This window comes from Thalia democratica, chromosome 6 (assembly GCF_965202585.1).
Source record: "Thalia democratica chromosome 6, ktThaDemo2.hap1.1, whole genome shotgun sequence".
Lineage (NCBI taxonomy): Eukaryota > Metazoa > Chordata > Thaliacea > Salpida > Salpidae > Thalia > Thalia democratica.
In genome coordinates, this window is record NC_139170.1 from 30,981,192 (window position 1) to 30,991,395 (window position 10,204).

The 10,204-nt window shown below is 24.2% G+C and overlaps 1 protein-coding gene across 1 annotated transcript; it reads right to left on the minus strand.

Annotated features, from left to right (window-relative positions):
* Positions 1-2,105: 2,105 nt before the first annotated feature.
* On the minus strand, positions 2,106-9,761 carry LOC145838653 (uncharacterized). The gene is made up of 5 exons (XM_082946277.1): positions 9,697-9,761; positions 6,529-6,663; positions 4,820-4,921; positions 3,845-3,934; positions 2,106-2,386 (listed from the first exon to the last, which is right to left on the minus strand). Exons 1-5 carry the CDS (start codon positions 9,736-9,738, stop codon positions 2,255-2,257), a joined length of 501 nt encoding a protein of 166 aa, XP_082802403.1. The 5' UTR covers positions 9,739-9,761; the 3' UTR covers positions 2,106-2,254.
* Positions 9,762-10,204: the final 443 nt, after the last annotated feature.

Genomic DNA, 10,204 nt, shown 5'->3' on the forward strand with positions numbered 1-10,204 from the left:
TACAGACTTTTTTCCTTGCAAAATCTTATCTTTATAGTTTCAAATTGTTAATTAAAGCCTCCGGAAACTTTCATAAAAACTTAGGTTTTTGAACTTAAATTGTTATTTGACTGCTACAGACATATTTAACATCAAAGTGATAGCTCGCCCGTTTTTAATGAATCTAATTACAGCAACACTTATAAATGTACTCATTCCTTTGAAAAAAATCTTGAATGTGTCAATTGAAAAGTACATTACTGGTAAGGAAGTTAATAATATCTAGCCAAGATTAAAAATATAAGATTTCTTTAAGAAATTCTATAATTTTCACATATTGCCTACAAAACCAGATGTCTATTTAGCGAAAAATCACAATTCGAAAATCTAACCAAAGAAAAAAAAGATTTTTATATAATCTTCCAAGCATTTGAAACTTCAAAAACTGAAATATTTCTTTAATTTTATATTAGCTAGTACAAAACCAAATGCTTATTTAGAAATTTCACAACTTTAATATTTAATCTAAAAAATCTCTTATTTTTAAGCATTTGAATTGAGATTTAACCAACTATTCAAAAAAATATTATTTAGCCCGATTTAGTCAGACGCGTATGAGCCCTGAATAAACCATGTAAAACTTTGTTAATAGAATTTTGACATGTTTAACAATTAAAAGTAAATAGAAAATATGATTTAACAACACAGGTTTTTATTTTTAAAATTAATTGAAAACTGCCTTTTTGCTTAAAAATTTATGATATTCAAATTTTATGAGTCTTAAGTCCTATAAAAAGATCTTACACTAACTCGACTTATATACAAAAAAAAAACATTTTAGTAGTTTTATTTAAGTAATTTGATTTTTTTAACTTCGATTTTTTTTTAAATAAGTGAATAGAAAAAATATACATATATAACTTTTTACCAATCTTAAATCTAAAGCGTTTTAAACGACTTTATAAATAAAGAAAGAGAAAAACGTTTTATTAAAAAAGTTAAATGAGTTTTGATTGCCAAAAACTTTTGTGTTGTACTTAACTTTTGTTGTTATAAAATTTTGTTTTTAAGCTTGTGACTTTTAGAACAATATAAAATAGACTAGAACATAAACTTTCTAACAATTGTAACTTAATTAATTAAACAATTTACAAAAATAAATTTAACTATTCAAAATATAGATTTAAGTGTTTGTTAACAAAAGAACCTAGTGAAACAAGTTCATTGGAATATAAATAAAAACAAATTATACAGTAATCTTACTTTATTGTACCAACATGTGTTTCTGTGTGTTAACGAGTTAACCCACTTCAACTGGGTTCTGTAAAAGAATAAATACTGTAATGAAAGGATAGAAACTAAAGTATTTATACACCTGCTTTAGCTTCTATTCTTTCATTACAGTATTTATTCTTTTACAGAACCCAGTTGAAGTGTGTTAACTTCACACTTAAACGTTGACAGACAGAAACATATGTTTGTACTAAAAGAAAGATTACTGTATAATTTGTTTTTAGAAAATTTAACTTAAAAGTGCTTATTTTAATTTAAGTAAAAAATTAAGTAAATCAAAAATTATTTTTTCTATAATACAAAGAAAATTAAATTTTAACAACGTAATAAACAAAAAATAAAGTTAAAGTAATCTATTTTGCCATTTATGGCATCTATTATCTGTTCTATTCAAAACAATTTTCTTTAAAAAAGCTTATTAAAGAACTTACAATATCCATAAGACTTTATTTTTAAGTCGTTGTTTTGTAGTTATAAAAATTTTGTGTTCGTAATATATGAGCGAATAGATATTGAAGAAAAAAGCCTTTAAAAGTTTTAGAAAATTTCATCAAAAATTCCTATAAAATTAATTTTTTTATGTATTTGTCAAATTGATCTTAATCAACGTTTAAAAAGCTGTAGAATTAAGTATGTTAAATTTACACTTCTACTTTCTTTCATACTTGAAATTTAGAAAAACGAATGAATAAAACTATTACTACTTTCAAACCTAAGCAGAACCTTAAGTTATTGTTAAAGTTTGTTTGACAATTTAATAAACTTTTCCAATACGAAAGAAAATTTATGATATTTTGTGTTATTTCAACTTTAATACAAAAACCAACAAGATTAAAAAAAATATATAGTTTATTTCCAGAAACACAAGATTTTACGATGAATTAAATAATATAAAAATAAAAAGTTTCTTTTCAACAAGTGATTAAAACACCTTTAAAACAAGTCGTATTTTATAATTTAACAACATAACAAATAATTTAGTCTAACACTCGCAGGTAGGTTTGAGCTTGTACGAAGCGGTGTACGGGTCCCACTTGAAGTCCGACCTCTTGCCCACCACGTAATCGTCCCCGGGGTAAATTATGTCGTCGCCGACCGCGTAGTCGATCGGTACCTGTTGGAGAATATTAACTTGTACTTGAATTTATTATAGTGTTGCTCAAACATTTCTTTACAAAAAGTGTGCATTCATTGGCTGAACTAACTAAAGTGTTTAAAAGTCGACGTGCAAGATAATCTCGCAAAAGTGGTAAAATATTTCATTTTTTCTAATTATTGAATACTTTAACACTTAAAAACTTTTTTCAATCAAAAAAGAGATAATATATTTTTATGGTACTAAAGAGACAATGAAAAGAATAATAACTTTTATTATTACATACACAGTATGATAATATTTTAACAGTAGTAAACTTTAAAATGTTAAAACATACATAGTATTTGTCTAGTTTAAAGTAAAAAACGTTGCATATTATAAATTTTAAAACAACTTATAATTAAATGTGACTAAATTTTTAAAAATTTGAAGTTTTAACATATTTTTTGACAAACTGCTAAGAACACATAGTTCTGACAAGACTATTATTGTTAAAATTTTGAATAGTAAATCTATAATGAAAAAATTTTGTAAGACACCTTTATAGAAAAATTTTTAAAATATGAAAACATTTTTAACATAATGTAAGAAAAAAAATTTAAAAAAAATTATCATTTTTAAAAAATTTGTTTTAACTATCAAAACTGACAAAACTTTATAAAAATTTTAAGTAAAATTATTGTTACACTTTATTAGATTTTATAAAAGGTTGTAACCTACAGATGTAGGTACCTTTAATACTAAACTTAACTTATACTAAATAATGATACTAATAATACTTAGGCTTCTCTATATAAAACTAGGCATGACATGAGTTAACATATTTTATATAAAGAACTATTGCAAACACTAACAAATACATAAAGAACATCAAATTTAGAAAGTACTTTAAATGTGGTCAAAACCTTTACACAAGATTTAATCTAGCAAGAATATACTTTAAGAATGTATAAAACAAAATACAATTTAACTACTTAGAATGTAAATAAGAAATACTTATAAAAATAATACTAATCAAAAAATACTTTATAAAACACAACAAAACAATGTAAATGTCTATTCTTCATTATCATGTTTACTTCAGCAGGCTGTGGCTAGAATCTCCCTCTGTCTGTTGTATCAGCTAATATATAACATTCCCTAACTCAATGTTGCATCAGGGTTTCTGGTTTGCACTTTATTTTCTCCTTTTGTCAACTGTATTAAACTTGCATCAGTATAAAACTTGACCTTGCGAGCTTTCTCTTAACGCTTGGATGAACTTTTAGCTCAAAACTTCCAACCAAATCTAAACAGTAATCAAGTGCAACTTGATATCCTGTTACAAGGTAAATGCTATAAAAAATAAAAAACTGCATTAAAAATACAAACAAGGGAATTCTCATTTTTTAAACTTTATATTAGGATATACAAAAATTGTTAAAAAACAACATTACAAATTTACATTACAAGTTTAACGAATTAAATACAACTAACAGCAGCTTTGTAGTTTCCGTAGTATGCGAAAGGAACTCCGACTGCCATGAACAACCCAACAAACCTCATTCCACGCATTGCTTTGTATAACTATATATTTCATATTGAATTAATTTTGTAAGTTAAATTTGTTTACAATATAAATTGTTAAATGTTTGAAATTTTTAATTAAAATACTTATTTCTTGTTATGTAAATTTGAAATAACGATTTTATGAGTTTTCAACTGTATAACTGTTTAGCAATTTAAAAATTAGTTAACATTATATAAGTATTACAAAGTTTAACTACTGCCTTGTACAACTGTTTAAATAATTTTTAATACAGAATGCTTTACTGAAAGTATTTAAACACAAAAAAACAATAAAAATACGAACAAAAAATCATCTGTTTTATGCACTAAACGCGTTTTAATTAATCATAGTACAAATATTTTAAAACAAACTTGTAAATATAATTATTTAAAAACTTAATTGTTTATCATCATTATTTCTTTTTCTAGTAGATGTAAATTCAACTCGTAAAACATTCAAAAATAATTTTGTTTACTTTGATTATTTCTAAGAACTGTTAAGATAAGTATGCTATTTTATCTAAATCGATTATGGAACTTAAATATAAGCTTTAAATAGTTTATACAATCCGATATGCCAAACAGAGAAGATATTTAAGTATAATTATTAATTATATGTATAAAATGTTCTGAACAGGACATTAAAACGTAACCAAGTGGTGTGCAACTCGATAACCAAAAGGTTTTTTCGTGCACCAGGTCCTTGGACCAAATCTCTTGAGCGATTTTATTTTTGTCGTTCAATAAACAATGATAAATTAATGTTTTGTAAAACTAAATATTAACTCTACTAAAAAATAATCAAAGCTTTAACAGATTATTTTCTGTAAAAAAAACAATGATTTCGCTTCTTATTAGCCTATGAGGTAAATATTTTACAATTTTAAACAGACAAAAACTAACTGCAAATTTTCCGTAACTCCTGTTTTGAGCCGCAACAAAGCTGCCGAGGGTTTTGGTTTTCAAATCGCCGAAAAGCTTGTTTGAAATGTTTTCCATGAACGTCTGCAGAATATATATATTTCAGCTAAAATTTATTATTTTTATATGGATTAAATCAAAATAAGGCAGCATTTTGTCATCACACTGAAAATTTAAAATGCTGTTCACAGTAAGTACTAGATTAAAAATTTTGTGCGAACAACAAAATTTAGTATAAAATCATACTTTGGCTTAATGGTTTACACTTAAATTACTCTGAAAGGTAGTTTTAGAAAGATTTGCTTTTTTTAAAAAATTAAGATATAACTCAAAGTTAATGTGTAAATATGTATCTACTAATCAAAATTTATGTGTTCATTTTATAAAATAAATTTATTTCAATTTGAAAATGTCTGTTTTCAATCTACTAAATATTAAATGCTAAAACTTTAAAGAACTATTTAAACCAAGTTAAAATTCCAAAGTTAACCAAAACTATAAGTTATGTTTTTCATTATAAGCGATAAAAATAAATATTTGAACTAGCTTTTTTTCTTTATGAAACTAAGTTATTAACGTATTTTGAACAATAATAGCAACCATAATAATAATAAGCCAGTAAAATTAAATACCAATCCAAGGTTAAGAGAATCAAACATTTAGAATTTTTTTATAATATTATTAACTACAAAAATTTGAGTAGTTTATAAAGTAAAAACAAAATAACTACTTCTTAGTATTAAGTAATGTTTTTGTTTCACCTTTTATATTGATAAAAAGTAATAATTTCAAATTTTCAGTTTGCAACTTTCATAAGACCGATATAACACTGCATTTAAATACTTTAATATACTGAAATCGAAAAAGCTGTAGATAAAACTTAGAAGCTATTTTTTTAATTACGATTAACTGTTTAAAAACCAAGCTAAGTACCTTTAATTACAATGTAATAAGTAAATATATTAGTACTCTAACTTTAATTCGGTTTAAAATTACTTAGACATGATAAAAACTAAAAGAACAACAACCGTAACAACTAAATTTTTTGAAATTTATACAAAATACTTTAAAATATATTAGTTTTATACAGTATACTTATCTATGTTAAAAAAGTTAAAATTAATATTATATGTAGACTATTAGCTGGAAATATTTAATTTGTTCGAGCAAGACAGAAGTCCTTTACAAGAAAGGTATACTGTATTAATTTAGTTTAACAACTATTAATACTTTTTCGTCGTAGTTGGTAATATTTACAGCAAATAAATACTCAAAAACTCAGTTTAATTACAAAATCTAAAATTATAAGAACACTATTATCTTTTAAACTTAAAAAAGTAAACTTCAGGTTAACCCTAAAACTTTTGAAACATAAAATAAGATTAGGATTACTAAAAAAATAAAACCAAAACAAGATTAGTGTACCTCTTCAAAACTGACAATTTAAGTTAATAAATAAGAATTTTAAAGCATGACCATTTCTACAATACAATTGAAGTTTTTCTGAGAATAGAAAACTATTCTTGTGATTTATCATCAGTATAAAAGTTAATTGAAAAAACATAATTTATTTAGAAAATATCATTTTACTATGGTTTTTATTGTCTATAAATTAAATCAATATATATACCAAAATGAAAAAAAATTAAACAAGTACTTCAGGTAAAAAATGGTTTTATTATTTTACTCACTGGTTGCTTGGGGGCTTGTAGGGGCTCTCTGGCGGTCAGGACCTGGTCCTTCAGCCACAATTTCCTCAGCCTTCTCAGCTGGTGGTCTCTGAGTCTCTGTTCGTCAACCGGGTCTAATAGCTTTCCTGCTGATTTCTATGAAAGTATAAAATATTGTCACAAACTTGCAATATATTCTTTAGTTCATTTGTTTAATAATATTTGATTTTTATTACTTTAAACAAAATCATAAATAAATAAGTGAAAAAAGTGGTACATATAAAAGAATTCAAAAAACATGAAATAATAAATTTCAGCTTTTAGTTTAAACTTATACCCTTACTTAACATTTTTACATTATTTTGATACTTTTGCCACTTGTTAGTTCAACCAGATTTTACAAAAATAATCATTTGCTAAACTACCAAATAAAAATATGTATTTTTGAATTTAAATCCCCATGCTTTTTGCTTAAAGTTAAAGTTTTAAACAAAAAAATTTATAGCAACAAGATAAAAGACTTCATTATTTGCAACTATGCTTTAAAACAAATTCATAATTGGCATTGAACTTGTTACTCATTAGCTCAGATAATTCATTCATAATACAGTTTTATTCATTTTTAGGTTGTTTAAACTCTGAAATTTAAGCTTTTTTTTTTAGAAATACTCTTTTTGTCTGTTTTATTATTTTGATATTGCTAAATGATTTATTTGTTTTCAAACCTAAGCTAAGTATTAGTTAAAACAAAATTCAAAGCACTTCAAAGTTTCTATCTTAAAAAACTGTTTTTTTTTAATTTCAACTAGGAAATTTTTAACATAATTTTACACATCTTTATTCAAGACAATTCACATTGGAGTAATTACTAGAGAACTTGAATATGTTATATAGTATTTGAAATTAAAGATATAACACAGGGTTTCCCAAAGTGGACTGCTTGGGTGCAATAAGCAGCAAAGGGGGGAGAGGGGCGTGAAAAGTAAAGTGGCCACAGGGGGTCATGAGGTCATAATTTGAAACTTACATTAGATATTCTGGAGTTAGTGATGAAAAGCAAAAAAAAAAAGGTCTTATGTGTTTTAAACGGTTATTTTAAAACTTGTACTTGATATTATAGAACATTTCAGGATATTTAGGGGCCATTAGCTGTAAAAGGCGGAGCCACAAGGACATAATTTGAAAATTACACTAGATATTCTGGAGTGGACAGTTAATAAAAAAAAGTCTTAGACATTTTTAGTTGTAATTTTATTTTTGAGATTTCTTGTTGGAGGGGGCAATAGCTTTTTTTATTTCTTTATGAGAGAGCCTCATGAAAAAAGTTTGGGAAACCCTGATATAAAACAATAAGGTGTAAAATCCTAGAGATACAAACCAGCAGAGACTGTCAGAAAATCAAAAAATAATAATTTATTGACTGGCATTGTTTGATAAAAACTTGCAAATTATGTACTTTATATGTTTAAAATATCTATTACAAACTTATTTATAATTAAGACAAACTGTAAAAATTCATTTGTCAGCAAAAAATAATTTTAACCAAAAAAAAATTTTGAGGTTTTAATCAAGACCAATAGTACATTTTTTATAAATAATTTTATGGTAACTTATACCTTGAAGTTTGTATCATAAATTTATGTATGTGCTTTTTTCTTATTAGTAAAATATATAAAGTCTTTCATAGTTTTTGAGCAGCAAAATCTCAAATTTAAGTAGCTAAAAGTCAATTATGTGTTTGCATTTTGAAAAAGATGTTATTAAAGCTGTTTGCTCTTAGACAAACTGACTTACGACCATATGGGGGTCCACCTAATTTTCAAAACTTTATTTCAATTTACAGATATTTAACTTAACTATCAGACATTTTTTATCACCTAACAACTTTCAAAGAAAATTTAAAGATTAAAAGAATTAAAGTTGATGAACTGTAAAGATTGAATAAGGAGAAGTAAAATAAAAAAACTGTTTGAATAAACTTTTTTTTTTCATTTACATGTTTTTAAGCCAATTTTCTTTAAATTTTAACAGTGTGTCTGTTGTTATTATTTATTATTATTTGTATTCTATTAGTAGACTTTTATTTATTTAATTATTTTTTCCTGAAAAAATATCCTATTTTTTGCTGTTTTTGATTTTATTTCTAATTTTTAAATTCATACACTAGAAATATTTTAACCTATTAACAGAATGTTTTCTGAAAGTTTAAGGTTTCTAGTTTAGAAGTCTTCAAAACTACTAAATGTTTTATGAAAATTTGAGGTCTAAGCTTAAAAAAAATTGTAGAAAATAGATTTTTAGTGAATTTTTAAGTTTACAAAAAATTGGCCATGTAAAAATTAGGTCCATACATTTGTATCGGAAACTTTTTACAAAAACTAATTGACAACTTTTCTTGTATAAAAACAGGCTTCTAGTCTATAACTAAAGCTTAATATAATAAGAGTCAATGTTTTTTTTTTATATTGGTCCCCCCTATGGCTTTAAGTTAAATTTCGTTTTCATTAATAAACAACTTATAGTTTAGGTATAAAATTTTCATATAAGGCCCATTACTATTTTTTGTTTAAAAATTCTTAACTACCCTTCTTTTCTATTAAAACTTAAGTAAAAAAGGTACTTTTTAAAGGAGCACACTAATATATAAAAAAAAATTAAACTCCTTATAATTCACTTTGTATGGTTTTATAACTTTAGGAAGATGCTATTCACCACAACTTATTTAATTGGAATTTTTGTATGTTTAACAAGATTTTAAATTAAAATTAAAAAAATCTAGTTTTTAAAATATTAAACAAACAAATATTAATGAAGTCTTCATAAAAGTTTATACTAACAAAAAATTTAAAGTTTAATAAATTAATAATAAAAAATATTATAAAAAAAATAAGACTTTTTTTTCCATATGGTCACTTACTAAATAATTTTTACACTATAAAATATAAAAACTTGTGTAGAGATATATAATAGCAATAAATCACATATAAACAAAGAATCATAAACTTATATTCAAATCATCAAAAAATGTAGTTTTGTATCAAAGATTTTTTTAAACAATATTTATAAGAACTATCTTAGTAAATATATAGGGTTAGATAACCATTTTGACTTAAATATCATAATGATATATTAAACTTAAGTAAAACCCTTTAATTAATGTAAAATATAAACTTAAAATAATTAACTTACTTCCGCAGCCAGACGATCTAAATCTTGATAAATATTTGGCATTCTACTTCATAAAATTTTAATCTAAAATATAAACAATCATCATTAAACAAATCAATAGATATAAAACAATTTTAAATAGTACAAACTTGCTATGTTAGCATCTTGACTCAATTTAAGCGCATAGAAGGGTTAATCACTTAATTCACAATTTGATCTTATTTAATAGTTTTAACCAAGCTACAAGATGCTTTTTACAGATTTTAAAATATAGCAGTTTAAGATATAGCAGGTCAAAGTTGGAGACATCAATAGGTTCCTTATGGGGGGTGCAAACAAAAACAGAAAAAAAAATCATTTTTGTTTATTTATTTTTATAAAACTTTTATTTTTTGTTTTTTTTTTTAGTTTTGTTCTGACATAATTTTCTAAATATTTCAAGAAAAATTTCCTGCAAGTTTAAGGTAGTTATCTCAAAAAATGTAGGAGAAGATAGATTTTTAATGATTTCTAGTTATTTGCAATTTAC